The sequence below is a fragment of the Podarcis tiliguerta genome (genome assembly GCF_965153285.1).
Source record: "Podarcis tiliguerta genome assembly, chromosome: 1".
Taxonomy (NCBI): domain Eukaryota; kingdom Metazoa; phylum Chordata; class Lepidosauria; order Squamata; family Lacertidae; genus Podarcis; species Podarcis tiliguerta.
The window spans coordinates 97,144,675-97,162,642 of record NC_139534.1 but is presented as its reverse complement, the minus strand read 5'-3'; the positions used below and the strand labels follow the sequence as shown (position 1 = coordinate 97,162,642).

The 17,968-nt window shown below is 40.4% G+C and overlaps 1 protein-coding gene across 2 annotated transcripts in view; it reads right to left on the bottom strand.

Annotated features, from left to right (window-relative positions):
* The window catches only part of DPH6 (diphthamine biosynthesis 6), a 234,274-nt gene that overhangs the window by 65,150 nt on the left and 151,156 nt on the right, over positions 1-17,968 (bottom strand). Inside the window, exon 13 of one of the 2 annotated variants that reach the window (XM_083452645.1) lies at positions 2,523-2,765. The exons of the other annotated variant lie outside the window; for it this stretch is intronic. Coding sequence (XP_083308771.1) covers positions 2,523-2,765 — 243 coding nt within the window. The remainder of the gene's footprint in view (positions 1-2,522; positions 2,766-17,968) is intronic. 2 annotated transcript variants of the gene reach the window in all.

The window sequence follows — 17,968 nt, the reverse complement described above, 5'->3', positions numbered from 1 at the left end:
ATAATAATAATAATAATAATAATAAATGCAGGTTCGTGAAAGGAATACAAATGCCTATCTTCAATGCTGTGTTTATTTTTAAATTATATTATACTGAGTAGGATTGATCCAAGAGCCTTGCAAGCTCTGAATACCTGATGGGCATGTGAAAATTAACTCAATTTCTGGGATTGGGATCCTGAACTTTCTTCTATTGCCCTTCTCTCTCTTCTGTGAATATGCATGCATCTTTCCAGGTTGACTGTTGTATGCGTCCATTGCCAAGGGGTTACTCCTAAATTTTCAGTATGACCATATGCATCAACACACCACAGGACAAAAATAGTAAAAGAAGTAAGCTCGGTAACTGGAGCACTTTCTAAAGATTTTCCGGAAGTTTATTTTAGAAACCATGACGACATGATATCTTGCAGCCATAAAATGCCACTTCTAAATGACTTCATCTTAAATAAGTAAATAAATAAATAAAGGGAAACACTAATTTTCTAAACTCTGTAAATCTAAACTTCCTGAGATGATCCTCAGCTTGCTTTTACTTTTACAGTGTATTTGACCATTATTTAAGCTGAATTGGTACTGTGTGCACACACACAATAGTGTTGGGAAATGTACTGCTATTTTGCTAGAGCAGTTTTCTGCTTGTATCAAGCAATAGCAGTTACAGCAAGATGATGATGATGATAATTATCTTTGTTGTACTTGTTTCCTCTCCCATCCCAATAAGTAATTATGATATGGCAGATGTCAACAAGAATAAAGACCTGGGTGGATGGAGCTTGTAAGTGATGGAAACAGTCATTTGACAGCTAAAAAACTGCAGATGAAACTGAAGAGATAATCCAAAAAGAAAAAGATGGGTTTATTATTTCAGCAAACTTTATTTCAGAGTCAAGCCCTTTACAGGTGCCACAGGGTTGGCCTAGAGCAGTGATGGCCAAACTTGGCTCTCCAGCTGTTTTGGGACTACAGTTCCCATCATCCCTGACCACTGGGCCTGTTGGCTAGGGGTGGTGGGAGTTGTAGTCCCAAAACAGCTGGAGGGCCAAGTTTGGCCATCACTGGCCTAGAGAATGGTGATGGAGGAGAGGACTCGCCACAGACTTTCTAAAATACATGGTCAAATAAGCCTGAAAGGAAGCTTTAGATGCAAAATAAACTTATGTTCAACAGGATGGCGTGTGTCTGGGTTGTCAGCAGAGACTGCATTCCAGAAAGCTGTAGAGTGAGAAGTCAGGCAGTGTATCGAGAACAGCGGGGCTCAACCTCTGATGTTCAAAGGTGTTGAGTCAGAGCATCTCAACCAGCTAGGAAGAATAACTCAGCTGGGAAGATGAATGGCAAGATGGGTGAAAGGAGTTAAACAAATAAGGGTCTTAGATGATGATCACAAGGTGCAGGTTGGTTCATATTGGGAGAGGCAGTCCTTGAGGAAATGCAGTCCTCAGCTGTTTAAGGCTTTATAGGTCAAAACCAGCACTTTGAACTGGGCCCGGCAACAAATTGGCAGCCAGTGCAGTTGGGACAGGTTTGGAGGTATATGCTCAAACTGTTTGGCCCTGGTGAGCAACCTGGTAGCTGAATTCTGCACCAGCTGAAGTTTCTGAATTGTCTTCAGAGGTAGCTCTATGTATAATGCCTTGCAATAATCTAACTTAGAGGTTACCAAACCATAAACAGAAGCCCCAGTCTTATCTGGTTTGAGCTGCAGTTTACTGGCTCTCATCCATTACTGAGACAAGACTTTCACAATTGGTGCCAATTCCTTCAACTGCAGCCTCCCAGGAGAGTAAATGACCTTCTAATGAGGCTTTTGAGGAACACAGGAGGCTCCAAGGGAGAAGAGGGACGTGGAAAGATGGGTTGCACAATTGTGTTCTGCTTGCACAACCTTTGGATCCAACCCTCTATATCTACACCCAGTTGTTATGAATGTCATAAGATTCAATCTTAATAGACTGAAGGGGCAGAGATCCAGTGATGAAGGAGGAGTGGTTTTCATTAATTTCCCCTTCCTGATACAAACCTAGCCTTTGTCCCACGCTATTCCAGAGGGGTATATAACTGTGATACTTACTACTTTAAAACTTCTTCAGAATAAAATGAAACGTAGTCAGCAAAAGATGAACTCTGAAGTTATCTAAGTAAATAAGTGCAGAACCCATAAAGCATGATGAGAAACTAAACCACCCTCCTGAAGAAAGGATATGGGCACATTGACTAAATACTGTACTTTTCAAAAAGTTTCCAGCTGGAGTTGGTTCTTTCAGTTATTGCTTTGGGGGATGAAGACAAACTTGGTGATGAATATATCTTTCTATTAAGCAATTTTCTGTTTCAATCGTGCACAGCCACTTATGAGCTAGAACAAAACAGCTCAATCAAACCTTATTATATCCGTCTTACTTGAACCCCAACGAAATGCACTGAGAATGTTCTGATATGACTTCAAGTTAGGAGGAAAATAACAAACTGTTATTTTCAAAGCAGGTGGGGAGGGGAACGAAAATTGATATTACATATACCTTTTTAAGTTCTCTTAATTTCTTCTGCCAAGCAGCTTGAGCGACAGGAATGTACTTGCTGTCAGTTACATAACAGTTTGCCATAAGCACATGGTGGAGTTCAGCATTGTGGCTCATGGCTTTGAGGACTTTTTCAACGTGGCTTAAGGAAACCAAGGCCTCTGCTTCTACGCCTGCGCTGACAAGTTGCATCGTACATGGCACTAGGGCAATCTGCCCCGCACAGTAGAGAACATCTCCCACCTAGAAGAGAGGGAAAACAGTAGGGGGAAAACATTAAGAAAAGTGGTGAAATTGTCTTCTACATTCACCGTGAGAGGATACTGCAAAATCATCTCTTAACATTCGTACAAAAGAAGCAAGAAAATCAGAGTAAAGGTCATTTCTGACAGGGATTTAGCTGCATCATAAAAAAGTACAGCACTGTAATAAGCTGGAACTTGAAAGTTAATACATGGAGGTCCATGTATGCATAATCACCTTCAGACAAATCAGCAATGAACTGAACAGGTAAGGCTAGAAATATGGAAATTTAACCTCTCACAAAGTCACAATATTTCCAAGGTATCGATAAAAGATTGTGTCACATTTCAAGTAAATTTGTTTACAACCTGTCAACTCGCAAGTGCACAAAACAGGGGGTAGGGTGAGGAGGTACTGTGACATGTTCTAGTCAGCAACAATTCTCATTAATTTAAGGCAGACACGCCAGGGTCACCATCATTCCTTGTGGTACGTTGGCTCCAAACAGTAATTCTTCCCCTCCCTTCCCTCAGCGAATAAGACAATCTCACAAATATTTTTTAAAGAGCCATTGGTTGTGTTTAGGGTTGAAAAGTTTTGCAATGCTAATTTGTCTGTGATTTGTGTACTTTTTATACACATATATTGCAAAATTTGCATAAGATTAAGCATTACTTTGCATTTAATTTAAATGAGCTATGCAAATTCCATTCACACAATATTCATATGAACTGAGGTATAAACAAATAACATTTCACTTATTTTTCTACCTTTACTGCCTTATCTGACAGGCTTGAGGCAGTTGTAGTATAGCCCAACTCTTGGATGCCCGTGTTGTGGTAGCGATGATAACAGCCTAGAGTTTTTGTTGTTGTTTTATTATCTTATATACCAACTACACCCTTTTCTGGAGAAACTGGATCTAGCATCAGTCACTTACGGCTTGGCCACCTCCAGGCTTGATTAATATATTGTAATTTACATAGATTGCTGCTTCTGAAAATGGTGTAGAAACATTTGTTGTTTCAGTATGCAGTTGCCAGGGCTTTCACCAGAGCCAAGCTATAATGCTACATTACACTTATCCTTCACCATCTTTACTGGTTACCAGTTCACTTCTAGACTTGATTCAAGGTGCTTGTTCTCCCCTTTCAAGCTCCAACAGGCTTGAGACTAGAGTAAAAGGTAGCCAATGTGTTGTCTTCAAATGTTGTTGGACTCAAACTCCCAGTCATAGAGTAAGAGTCCCATTAAACAATAAAAATGAGCCTCCCTGCACATGGCTATCGAGAAAATCCTTCCCCGTGTCCCCATACAAATGGACACCAGGGGAAGACAGAATAGGTAAAGGCCTCCCTTAATGGCCAGAAGGTTCGTTTGTAATAGAGCCCTTCAGAAATTATGGTCTCAAGCCATAATGGGCTATAAAGATCATGATCAGCACTTGGAATTGTATCATAATACAAATTATCTTAGCATAAATTATTTTGGGGGAATTATTTGCAGAATGTGTGTGTGTGTGTGTGTGTGTGTGTGTTAAAAAAAACACAACCTGATGTCCTCAAAGACATGGCAATCAAACCATGTGACAAACCCATATGCAACTCCAAATCTGTCCTTATAATACTGCCTGTGTCTCACAGAAGACTCACACATGTAGCTATTGGAAGAATATGTTAAAACTATTTGGCAATCAAATTCTATGATTAGCAGCTGAAGAGGGGGAGGCAGCGGGAAAGAGAAAATATAATAGATCAACTGACACCCATCAACTATATTTTTAAGTTGTTTAAGATGTCTAAAATATTGTTTTGCATGCTATATATAACCCAAAAAATGGAAGAGAACGAAATGCAATTAATATTTTTGTTAAAAAGAACAAATGGTCTTTGTATGTGTGGGAGTGGGGAGGGAGGATGTGTGCTATTTAAAAATATGTGCCATTGAACAAGGGAGTCCAGCCAGCTATCAAGTGGCATATTGACAAGATGAGCAATGAATCCAGGAAGAAATTATTTGGAAGGGTGATATATTTCTTAAGAAGGGTTTTTCCCCAAAGTTAACTCAATAGACAAGACGAATCCCCAGTGCAGGTCATTTACATTATTCCACTAAAAAATAACTTCCTGTTTGACCTCTATTTTAAATACACCCCCCACCCCGAACATTAATTATCAGTTTGAAAGAGCTGTTCAACCAGTTCATTTCCCCTATTCTTGAACAGATTGTTTGAGACATAATATGAATACTAATTACTGATAAAATATCTGTCAGTGTTTTGAAATATGTACCAAGATAACACCGTCTTAAAAGTCTCCTGGATACTTCTGGTAAAATTAACCCATATAGTGTCCCCCCCCCCCCCCAAAAAAAGTTGTAAACAAATCTTAAGAGCAATTTGAAGAAAACTGGCATAACTTTTGGCATCAATTCTGATATATCTTCCTTGCTTTCTGAAATAATACTTTGTCTCTTTACAAATTCTAAGATGGCAAACTGAAAGGTAACAGAAAAGCACACAACTCAGTGGTTTAGGTAAGAAAATGCCATTGCCTGACTGGAAGTCTGTTGCAGGAGCAGAGCTGCCGTTCTGGACACAGCCCAGAATAAGGTATAAGGCCAATTCAGATTTCACTTTAGTTTCCCCATAGCAGCCATTTTACAAAATGGCTTCTCAGGTGTTACTTATTTCAGTTGCATGCCTATTACAAATTGACGCTAGGGGGTGCTGTTTCCAAAACATGCACTATCAATTTATTTCATCTATATATGCATACCTTCTTCTAAGGAGCCCAGAATAGTCTACATGGTTTTCCCTACACTTTCAATCTGTGCAACCACTAAGCAAGGTGAGTAGGCCAGTAGTTGACTATAGACAGGTGGTGGGAAGGGGTTTTGCCCGAGTGAGAAGATGGAGGGGACGGTGAGAGGTGTAGTGGGGTTGTCTTCAGGGAACTTTGTGGGCACGTCCTGAGAGAATGTGTCAGGATGAGAGAATGAGGCAGGATGAAGGGTGCCCACCAGAAATGGTCATGCCATTAGCTGGCAGCTGGTGGCATGACTGAGGAAGGGTGGGATGATAAGGTTTACCTGGGGTGCATAACTGATACCTGGGTAGGAGAATTGGGGAAGGGGCTGACTTGATCCTGTTTTGCCTACCTGGGCACAGCACCAGCCTAGACGCAAGTGTTGGAGGAGACATGTTGCAATAATCCATCACGATTAATTCTATTAGCACTAGGAAATTGTTCCACGTAGGGGTGGTGCTACAGAGCCTACATTTGTGGTTGGGTTATGGAGACAAGTTAGGGAGGCTGTTGGTGTGGTGCCCACCTTGTTGCCTAGCAGACTCCCTAAGCTGGTCAAGGTGATCTCCACTGTGATATTAGATCACTCCAGTAGGTCTAGCCCAGTGTTTCCCAAGCTTGAGTCTCCAGCTGTTTTTGCACTACGACTCTCACCGTCTGTAGTTAGCAGGACCAGTGGTCAGGGATGATGCGAATTGTAGTCTGAAAACAGCTGGAAACCAAAGGTTGGGAAACACCAGTCTACCTCAAAGCAACATGAGACTATCTCAAGATGCCGGTGGCCTGATGCGCAGACCTGAATTTTCCCAGTCTACAGCGTTTCCAACCCTATACCGTGCTGCCTTTCCAATTTAGCTGTTGCAAGTGCCAGTATGTTTTGTGGGTGCTTTGCACATTTTGACATATCCTTTAAGGTGGACAGCAGAGGAAAGCCTCTGTAAAGTAACACTTTCATAGCTTCCCTTCAAGGGCCAGGGCACACACAAAGTACTAACAGCCGGCTACGACGCCCGGCTAAAATTTGCCTAGCCTTGATTCGGAAGCATTCCTGGAAGCAAAAGCAGCATTTCACTCACGAAACGACATAAAGAAAATAAAGGACTACTCTCTCTCAGAGTCGATAATGGCCATTTAGAAACTTCCCCAGCCAACTTGGCTCAGCCTCTCAATAGTCCCAGAGCTACGGGGAGAAAGGCAGAGATCAGGAGGGGTCCTCCACAGACAGCTTCATTTTAAATATATGCAAATTGTATGAGTAAATTTATCAGCTTTGACATGTTTTCCAAGCAGACAAGGTCAGGCCAGTCTAAAGGTAGCATTGTTAACCCTTCCAGAAGACTAAAAAAGCTCTTTATATCTGCATCTATTCAGGCCCACAGGCAAGGCAAGGTGTAACTGCCTCCTACTCTTTTATGGCACTTCTGTGGGGACTCCAGGGTGAGCATTGCTGGTTGTGGAAAAGCCTCCCTTGCCAGAGTTGGCAAAAGCCTTGGAGCTTTTGCGACGTGGCTTATTCAGGGGAGTAAGCCTCACAATTAATGAAAATGATTCCCCTTTCTCATTCTTTACACATCATGGCTGGCCACATACAGCCATATCCCTCAAGCTTTGCTAGGTTCCTTAAATGTGCCTAGTGCTCACTGCCCATGAATCCAGCCTAAGCTAAACCAGGGCCTGGCTTTAGGAAAACCCAACTCTGTCCAATCTCAAAAGTTCTCTCTGGAAGCCAGCATTTGCCTCCCTAGCTTTGTTTTGGCCAGGTGAAGACAGACTAGAACAAGTTCATTCCCCACAAAAGGCAGAAGGGTCCTTTTGGGGGATAAACCACAACTAGGGAGCTCTAGTGTGCCTTGGGGAAACTGGTAGAGTATACCAATAAATTAATCAACGAACTTAGATCAACATGCCTCCTTCCAAGCAGCACCCAATGGCAGCAGCCTGCCTCTCTGCCTCATAAGCTGAGCATTCCAATTGTGCTTGATGGTGTGTCCAAGTCTCTCTGAGAGTCACTCTAAGAGTGCATGCCCACTCCCCATCAAAATGGCATGGCCAGTGCAGCCTCTCACACTAAGGCACAATGGACAACCTCCTCTGGGGTCATATAATGTTGCGGTACCTCCACATGGGCACTGTGGAGTGTGTCCTCAGACAGGCAAGATCCAAGCTTTAATTCAGAAAAAGCAGTGTGCCTCAGTTACCAGTTTAGAGTAGAACTGGCAGTCCATGCTGAGTCCAGCTCACCAACCTATTCCATCCACCTGCACTAGAGGTCAGGGCAAGGTACTGTGGGGGAACAGAAAGCTGGGGGAAGTGTGGGGGGGAGGCAGGTCAGACTGTCGATGTCTGGGAGGAAGCAAACAGAAGCAAACTCATTTGAGACGCTTTGGGGACCATAAACTCAAAGTACACTTCCATAGTTGTTGTTTTATCATTTCTCTTCCCTGCCTAATCGCACCAGTCCAAGTAGATATTCTGGGTGGACACTGGCATGGAGACTCCAGTCTGCCAGGGCTACCCAGTCAATGAGCAGCTTTCAACCATGAAGACTTGCGTGTGGAGGCACTGCTGGGTGGAAGGGTTTCCAACTGCCTCCCATGTTGGGACAGTCACATCCCTTGGGGTATGTCAAACTGCCTACAGTGGACTGAAACAACACTGTTGGCAAGGAGTAATTTCAGTTTTTATGGGGGTAAAAAAGAACTTTCTAATGAACGTCATACAAAAGAAGTTATCACAACATATTGCGCCAAATAACTTAATAAATAATGATAAGTTTTCAACTTTCCCTCTGTAGCCCACACATGAAGGCAAGTAGCCTTGTTAACGAGGTCTGCTTGACCAATATTTCTTATCCAGCAAATGTATCACCAGCAAATTCTCTATGGAAACAAACCGCAAAGACTCATGTTGCTCACCTGTGTGCAACACGTGCTTTTTCAGCAAAACATTTTCTTCTCATGCCTCTTTTTATTCCATGAACATAGCTCTCCACATCAGAGCTTTCCAAACTTTTCAATGTTGGTGACACACTTTTTAGACATGTATCATTTCACGGCACAGTAATTCAGTTTTACTAGCAAACCAAAGGTTAAAGCAACCCCTCCAGCCCCGAGAGAGAAGCTGAGGGAGAGTTTGCACGACACACCAACACACTAAAGTGTCGCGACACACAGTTTGGAAAGCTCTGCTCTACATAGTTTGGGCCACATTTAAGACCTAGTCATTAGTAGTAATGGAAGTTTCATACTCCCTGCTTCTTGTTGACACATTTGCCTGGTTCACACAATGGTTTACAGGCAATGTATTAAAATAAAGATGTTGCTTCTGTAGATCTGGCAAGTAATATCATGGCAAAACACATGGAAAGACCTAAGACTATTTAAGTGCAAATAGTATTTGCTGGATTTAATGGAATAGAGCCCATTGATATACACTGGGCTATATGATCAAAAAAAAATTTACATTATTAACAGTGGCTCATCACTACCAGCATTTTAAAATAAATAAACTGAAACGAAAGTAACCAAGGCATTAAATGACAATATATATCATTTGCCCAGTTCACCTGTCTCTAAAATAAAAAGTGGGCAATATACAATAAACTAAACCTTTGTTCTTGCACGCTGCTATCTGAATGACTGCTGCCCTTTAAGAGGTTAAAGTTCACAGAAGATTCAGCAGGACTGATTACCCCCTCCCCAAAAAATAGCCCTACATTACAGTTCAGTCAAGGTAAATAAGCACAACTGACAATGTGTTAATTGGCCGCCTCTGGTCAGCCATGTGTACCTCTGACCTTATAGAGGGTTTAAATCAATTAAAACTTCAGGCAATAAAGACCTCTTGCTGATTAAGTTAGATAGAAATTATCTTTTCTAAAGGGATTACAGCTTTAAGGTGGTGAGCCTTTAATTTAATATATGGTAATTCCTTCTTCCTACGTCCCTCGTATTTAGCTAATGGCAATGAAATTGCATTTGGTAATGTGGAATCTTTTATTGAACTTTCCAGGGCAAACAGAGTTTTCAGAAAGTTTTTACTTAAATAATTGGTGCATGTTCAATAATTTAAGAATGTGTGAATCCGTTTTGCCATTGTGTTTTGTTCTGCTTTTGGGGGGTAGATGTACAGATTCACAGCATGTCACGTGCAGGCTTTGTATTTATGATATACGAACTGAATAATATCATTTCTCCTCTCCCTGTGAAATAGCCAAAACAGTCCTATATTTGGAAAACAAGGAGATTGTTTTTCATTAGACATGCAATATAAAAAACTGGTTTTCTACTAAATATTTTTGATTCACATCTGTGGGTCAGTTTGTATGAAATGTTTTCAACTGGAAAGTGCTGATGGCCTGTTAGGACCCTTCTCCTCTGCTTCAATTCCTTCCCTTCCTAGATTGTTACTGCATTTGAACCAGGCAAGCACTGGTCTGCTTAAACAAGAAACAGAGGGAAGGAATCTGAGCATGGGAGTGGGGGACCCACAAGAGATTGTTCAATCCTGCAATGTGCTCCTGGTCCTCAAAACCATGTTACATGTGAATTGACCCAATCATTTGAGCCTCTTTTGATATGAAATATATGTGTTTCAGTTAAAATTCATGAATCAAATTAACTCACATGAATATCCCTGAATCTGAATTAAGAGTGACCAGAGCTGATTGCTCATAGTGATATGCAGTGATCCAGGGAAAGCAATAAGTGCACAGATCTGTTCTATCAGAGGTACAACATGCTGCTGCATAAAGGAAACCCAACCTACATGCAGCACCAAGTTCAGTACACAAGTAAACATTCCAAAAGCAGATTCTAACTCAAGACACAGTGTGGCTTCCAGTCATACACGTTAATGCTATTCAACCTTACTCCCTGGGTAATTCCTCGATTAAACTTTGATTCATCTAACAATCCAATTCGATCTGGACTGCAAAAGTGAATTCCACAAGTTATTTCATGTTGACAGGGTGATCTTCCACCATACCTGGCTGCCATTTTATTCCCTTGCAGGATTCCAAACATGCTTTTGTCCCTATATGGAACTCCCATGGAGGGCTGGAGAGTTGTAATGGAAAAACAGAAGGAATTAAATACCACCACCCATACCCTGTCTCTCCACTCCTAAACACCTGTTAAGAAGCCGCTGTTCCTTAAAAAAGCCATCAAGGTGCTGTTACATATATCTGCATGGAATGTGCTTTAAGTTGCTCAGCTGAGATGCACCAAGTCTTTCTCTGCCAAAACACAGTGACACATGACAGAACAGTGAGAAGTCATTATTTCAAAAAAGCAAGACCACTGATCCCATTCACTTACTAAGCAACCTGACTTTAAACACTACAGAACCAATTAAGGCAGAATCTATAAACTGTCTAAAGTTTTAAAGCATAATTAGGGCTGTGTGTACTTCCTCCTAAAGGATCTGAGTGATATACAAATGAAAATAAACATTAATTAAAGTTTCAGTCTAAACAAATAAATAAATGTGTCCAATTTTTAAACAGACAATGAAGACTGAGAAGAGGAGTACCAACTACATTAAGGCATAAAGAATTCAGTGTTAGAAATAAAATAGTAGGCTAGTCAGACTTGACAGCACGTTAAGATATAATTCTGGAACTAATGAGTAGAAGAAATGCAAGAGCTTCTGGATTTTAATAGTATATGATACAATCACTGAAGAAAATAATTTAAATCAGCATGGATATAAACATTTTTTAACTAGCCAGGGGAATAAGAGAAGTTTAAATGAAAAATCCCAACATATTAACTTGGGACAGGAGTTTAGTGGGGTGCCGTAGGGATTGATGCTAGGTCTGATTTTGTTTAACATCTTCATTAATGCAATGGAAGATGGGATTAGCGGCATACTAATGAAATCCACAGAGCACACTAAGTTGCAGAGTGTTATTAACATAAATGAGAAAAGAGAAATAATACCAAAGGCTCTAGACAGGTTAGAAATGCCAGCTGGAGACAAAAATATGAGATCTGATGGGTGAACGAACAAAATCCAACTCCATAAAATTTCTGAAAACATGTAAGGATGGAAGAAAAACTGGTAGAAAGATGAAAGTGACCTATAACTATGGTGATAACGGACAGCAATCTGGCCATATTATTACACTGGATTACTGGTTTTATGTTTAAGACATCACAATAAAAAGGAGGGAGGTGATGGACATAATAGATTACAGCCTCCAGTTTTGGAGACTTCAAAACCAGATGATGTTGGAGAGAATTTATAGCAGAGGAACAAAGCAGCCCCTGAAGGTCCTGGCTGATAAGGAAAGGATTTTAAGAGGAAAGCTAATGACTAAGAGAACCTAATAATGACAATCATATTTTGAAGATGTGCCCACTATGGAAGGGGGAGGGGGAATTACAGAGACAAAGAAGTGCATTGAATGCTGTGAGATGTCATCATTATTATTTACTGAATTGATGTTTGCTAACAGAAAAATACAGACAATATGGATCATTGCCCAAAGGAAGCATATATCATATGGAATATATATTCGGCAGACCTTATGTGACTTCCATCAGGTGCATTTTAAGACAGATAGATGTGGTCTTGTGAATCCCAAAGTATTACGGAATTTAAAGCAGAGAAGGTGGCATCATTTATTGGTAAAATAAATTTATCAGATTTATAGGACACAACGTCTAATCAAATATATTTCTTTTAAACAGGGGTAGATAAGCTGAAGCACTTTAGGTGTTGCCAGACTACAACTCCCATCATGGCAACACTGGCTGAGAAGGATAAGCGTTGGCATCTGACATCTGGAAAGCCACAGCTTCCTCACCCCTGATTTAAAACACTTCTAACTGAACACATGATAATGCAGTCATTTCTCTCACAAAAAAGTTACTCAACTATGTGCTAAGAATGTCACATTTAGTTATGAAGATTTGTACTTTGTATGTCTTCCCCAGAGTCCTTGTTGTATATATGAAATATCTAATATCATCACAAGGCATGTATGATTCACCTGTCACAATAAACCTTGGGATCAAAATGGGGATGTATTCTATAATTGTTTTAAAGAATGTGTGCCTCCTCCACAAGATATCCAGAGGGTGGTAACATGAGAATGGGCCTTTTCTGCAGTGGCTTCCCATTACTGGAATGCTCTTTCCAGAGAGGTTCAGTTGGCTGGTGGGAGGCTTGTTTTTATCATGTATTTTGTGTTTTCATATTGCACTTTTATGTGGTGGACTGCCCTGAGATCTACGGATGAAGGGCAGTATACTAACTAACTAACTAACTACCTACAGTGGTACCTTGGGTTACAGATGCTTCAGGTTACAGACGCTTCAGGTTATAGACTCCGCTAACCCAGAAATAGTACTTCGGGTTAAGAACTTTGCTTCAGGATGAGAACAGAAATCGTGTGACGGTGGCAGCAGGAGGCCCCATTAGCTAAAGTGGTTCCTCAGGTTAAGAACAGTTTCAGGTTAAGGACGGACCTCCAGAACGAATTAAGTTCTTAACCTGAGGTACCACTGTAACTAACTAACTAACTAACTGTGTCAACTAACATCTCACGAAGGCTCTCTTAGCTCCCACTGATACTTGAGAACCTGGAGATCTGGGTTTTTTAAAGGTTTCTAGGTCTCACAGCTAGCAGGAGACACTTCACATTGCATAGTAAGTTTCTTTAAAAAATACAGAAACCAAGACAAAAGGAGGTTTGTCAATAGGTTATTCAGTTGCTTCCTGTGGTCTCTAATTCTTCCCCTTTGTCTCTGTACTTCGCTTGATTCATATAGTATTTTGGGTGCAGCAATGCTGACATAATCTGTTGTGGAGGCAGGTTTGCTAGCTGGTATGTCCAGCAGTCCTGGATTCTATGTTGAGAGACCAGTAACTCAAGAACCTCCATAAAAAATAGTTTTAGATTTAATATTAATGCCAAATAAATTGTACAGGATGCAATCCACCTTGTACCCTTGCACTCATGGAATGAGGAGTCTGACAGCAGAAGAGGAGGGAAGGAGGTTCTTGCCAGTTCTCCTTCCAAACTGCAGCCCCCACTGAAAATAAGTGCCAGAGAGTTGAGGGACCCTACAGAACAAAGTGGAAGGTGATGTGAAAAGTTGTGTAGTGTAGAGCAAAACTGGCAAAAAAAAAAAAAAAAATCACCTCCCTTCCTCTTCTGTTAGTGGATGTCTCTTTGCTGGATCAAAAGCCCTTTAATGAGTGTTAGTGCACCAATTGGGCTCAACTTCATTATTTTCCCTGCTTTTATACTGAACCAAGCATGCAGGAAGTGAAACAAATAATAGAACATGGTGCAAATAATATTTAGGTGTTGGCTTTTGAACTTTCATATCAAGAATGAACCAGGAAATATATAAATGCTCATGGCGCGAAAATAATACTATACTATATTCTGTATAGGATAATATAGTTTGTAAAGAGAGATGTATATATACTTTTAGCGTCTCCCATTCATACATCTCATTCTTAGAATCTCATATAACTCTGTCACTTGAACAGTAAAAATTACTTCTAAGAAAACTTTGGCTTCTTGTGCCGTATATTAAAAGCTTTACTTCAGGATTGCTACAATAAAACAGCCAAGGATAGCTGACCAAAAATTTCTAAACTGAAGTTTCCATTGACACTTCCATTCAAGGCTGTGACATTATACAGGAAACTTGGCATTCAAGGAGACTTGAGATTGCAGTCATAAAATTTAATGAAGAATGAGTTAGATTTTTGCCATTCCCTACCTGTCTTTACTCTGCCAACTATCTCCCTAAATTAGTGTGATTATAAACAGAAGAGGGATGGCTGGGCAGCCAAAATATTCTGTAAGAAAGGTGAAAGCAGTACATCACACCACAGTAATTCACAGTGTATGAAACACATTAACAGTGTGACACTCTATTCTCATAGTCAGATGCTCTCTCCCAGCAGACACTTGACTCTCTAAGCTAACTCAAGAATCTGTCTCTCCCAGACGTTGGTTCTTTCAAAATGCTGACTGGGGAGAATGGTGAGATAGGCAGCAAGCTACAACTTTAGTAAACAGATGATCAACAATAGGACAATCAACATTGACTTAATTTCAGATTAGCAACTAACTTTCTGTGACTTTAAGGTTGACCATTCTCAAAGGGGAAGCGGAGTACTAGAAATCCTTGAACAGATTAGTGTGGGGAACAGTTCCACATCTCCACAGCACCCAGTACAGACAGAATATAAACTAAGGTCAGTGCAGGTTAAAACACGTCGTGTTAGAAGTGGTTAGATTTTGATAAATATCATTTGGTAACGCTGCGTCTTTAAGGAACATTTTCAAATTCATACCAGCTGGAACTCTGGTTTCCTCTATGATTCTGTCAAGGATTAACTAAATTTTAGAACTCATCCAGATGGGAGAATTCCATGCAGCTGGTTCGGCACGTTAGCACAAATCCCAGAGTGCCAAAAGCAGTCCTAGCAAAAAGACAACACACTACTTTGCGCAGAGCTTTTTGTGCAACATTCCTTCACATGGACCGCAGAGTTGTGCTGACTGCTTGTTCCCTTCTCTGCTGTTTAGACAGGTGTGATAAGGAAAAGGGGCTGACACAGTTGCCAGCTGTTTAAATGGATGCACAGAGGCTGTACTATAACAAACAAAGAAAGATGAATAGCTGGGATAAAGGAAGTCCAGAATTGACCTTGAACCACCAAGCTCTAGAAAATACGCAAGCTGAGACACCAGTTGCTTCCTTGGTTGTTAAGTGAGCTGTAGTCAATGACATTTCATTTAATTTCTCTGCTGCAGACCCAGAGCACAAACCGAATAGTGAGAACACAAGAAGCACTGCTAGATTAGAAAAAGTGTCTATCAAGACCAGCATCCCTGTTCCCACAATGGCCCACAAGATGCCTATGGGAAGCCCAAAAGCAGGACATGAGTGCAAGAGCATGGCTAGGATTATTCAGCTTCGTTTAAATGAACACAGTAGCCTTTCTTAGGGAAACTCAGGTGCAAGGTTGTTTAAGCAGAAAGTGTAAGTGTAACAAAACACACACAGGTGGTCTTGCTGCTTTGTACTTGCCACTAACAATTAGCTCAAGAACTACCTACAGGAGCAGCAGAAAGACAGAACACAATTCCCCTTAGGATGCTACACTTACACAAAGCTATGCTTTGTATTTTGAAATCCAGTGACAATAATCAGTTATTGCAGTATTGTTCTTCAGGGTCTCCATTTGTAGCTTGTTGTGAGCAGAAAGTTTACTTTATGCATCTCAGGTGAGACGGGGGCTACGCCTAATGCTGTCATGCAGCTTTTGGGCCACATTCCTTTTTCTTTCTAAAGTATGTTCTTATTACATTTTAACAGTAAGTACAACAAACATCACGTTTCTCAAACATAGCTGTAAAATACCAAAATGGTCAGATGGATATATTTCCCTAAAGCCAACAGATTGTGAAGGTACAGGGAACAACAGACACAAAGCCCACCACCGCTACTGCCACACTTCCAAGATCATTAAAGGAATAAACACACTGATTAAAATCCATAGTATATAATGCATATGAGACATCTATCTCGCTGTATCAGACATCATTGGCAGAAGAAGTGTAGGCAAATTTACCTGTCTAGAATTTGAGCAAGGGCTTCTACATTGGAAATAAAGGAGACCATGGTGCTGTAATGCTTTTTTTTTCTTTTCAAAATGAGGATGATCATTTGTTTAAGCCACCTTTCATCAGCCTTCCTGAGTATGTTTGTACATAAACAGTGCCGCCCAAATTTTACTACACCAGTGCTCTTTAGATGGTTGTGTAGAAACCTACCAATCACGTACCATGCAGAACTTTACTGCAGTAAACAACTGCTTCAGAAGATATTTATGCAGAAAGAATTTGGTTCCAAATAATGAAGCATCATAGCTTTGGGAGCCATCTGCAGTCTAAAGTGGAGAAATTCATGGAAGGAATCAGCAACCACATTTCAGATCTCCTGCACAGTTGGCCAATGCCCCCAGACGGGAAAGTGACTGTGAATGCAAATTAAGGTTCTGCATTAATCTGCACCTTTGGCATTCAACTATTCAGGACCAATTCTCACTTTATGCTGAGTTTCCCCTGTCCCATCCAGCTGACAGAATCACCCTTGCAATCCTGAGTGATCTAAATCCATCTGAATTTTGATACTTGTGGCATCTTGGTACTTTCACATTTCTATTAATAGAAAAGGAATTGGCATGGACAAGATTTATCAAGGTGTACAGAGCTGCTTGCCTCTTCAGCCTGTTGAGATGAGTAAGAACACCTCTGTCTTCAGCCTTTAGAAATAGATAAAGTCAACTCTATGTCACAAAAGTTGTTAACTAACATTTGTCATCATAAGTGGTTCCAATAGCATACCACGATTTTACTTGGTATTGGGATGATTTTGCCTAGATGGTAATTATTTTAGAATAAACAAACCAGGAATTTTGACATCCTAATTATAAAAAAGAAATGAAAGCAATGATGGGGCACAGGGAAACACCAAAACATAAATGTTCTAGGAATTACAGTTGCTAGTTAATAGAGTGATATGATTGCTTATTTTGCAATCTAGTCATTCTGATTTTGTAAATCAATAGCTAAATTAATTCAAAGAAAAGGCTTGATTGGTGTCTTCATTTAACTGGTGCTTGAAGTTTTGCTATAGGGAATTTTTAAGCAGGTGAGTGAATGCCTGAACAAGAAATGTATTGTATAAAACATTGGCATATAACATATATATGTCAATAGCTCAGCAGCTTACCCAGGAAACTGAGAGTTAACCTGTGTATCCCATATATTTTTAAAAGGTGGAAATAAATCTGCTATGGGGAACTGGTTTGATAGACCTTTGAAGGTCTTCAAAACACTCGGTAATATGTTATTCACTAAAAATATTCCCACAATTCTCCCATCTCCCATCATTCCTTGCCTTAAGATTCAACTGTCAACTTTGATGTGCCTTTTAAAGTACCCCTCCAAGCCTGAAAAACCATGACTACAGACCACAGAAGAGAACTCTTTGCTTTGAAACTATCTGATAAATCAGAAGATCATTTACCTGCAAGCATTATTTGGTGAAGCTAAAGCGGCACATCAACCAGGAGCATCTGAAGGCTGAGGCAGCAAAACGTCAACAACAAATTGTCATTGGCATTACATTTATGAACCTTCAAACAGCATCAGATCTTTTCCATGGGAAACCAGATCAGGTCAGACTGGAGCTGAATATTTCTTAACAAGCTAACCATCAAAAGAACTTACGTTTTGAATAAAAAGGCTATCATTTGTTGATTTGAATATCAAAGGGATACACTGCAAACTCCCAGTCTAGAAAAACCTCCCTAAGCTACACCAGACAGGTGTTTAATAATCTATTATTAAGGCAC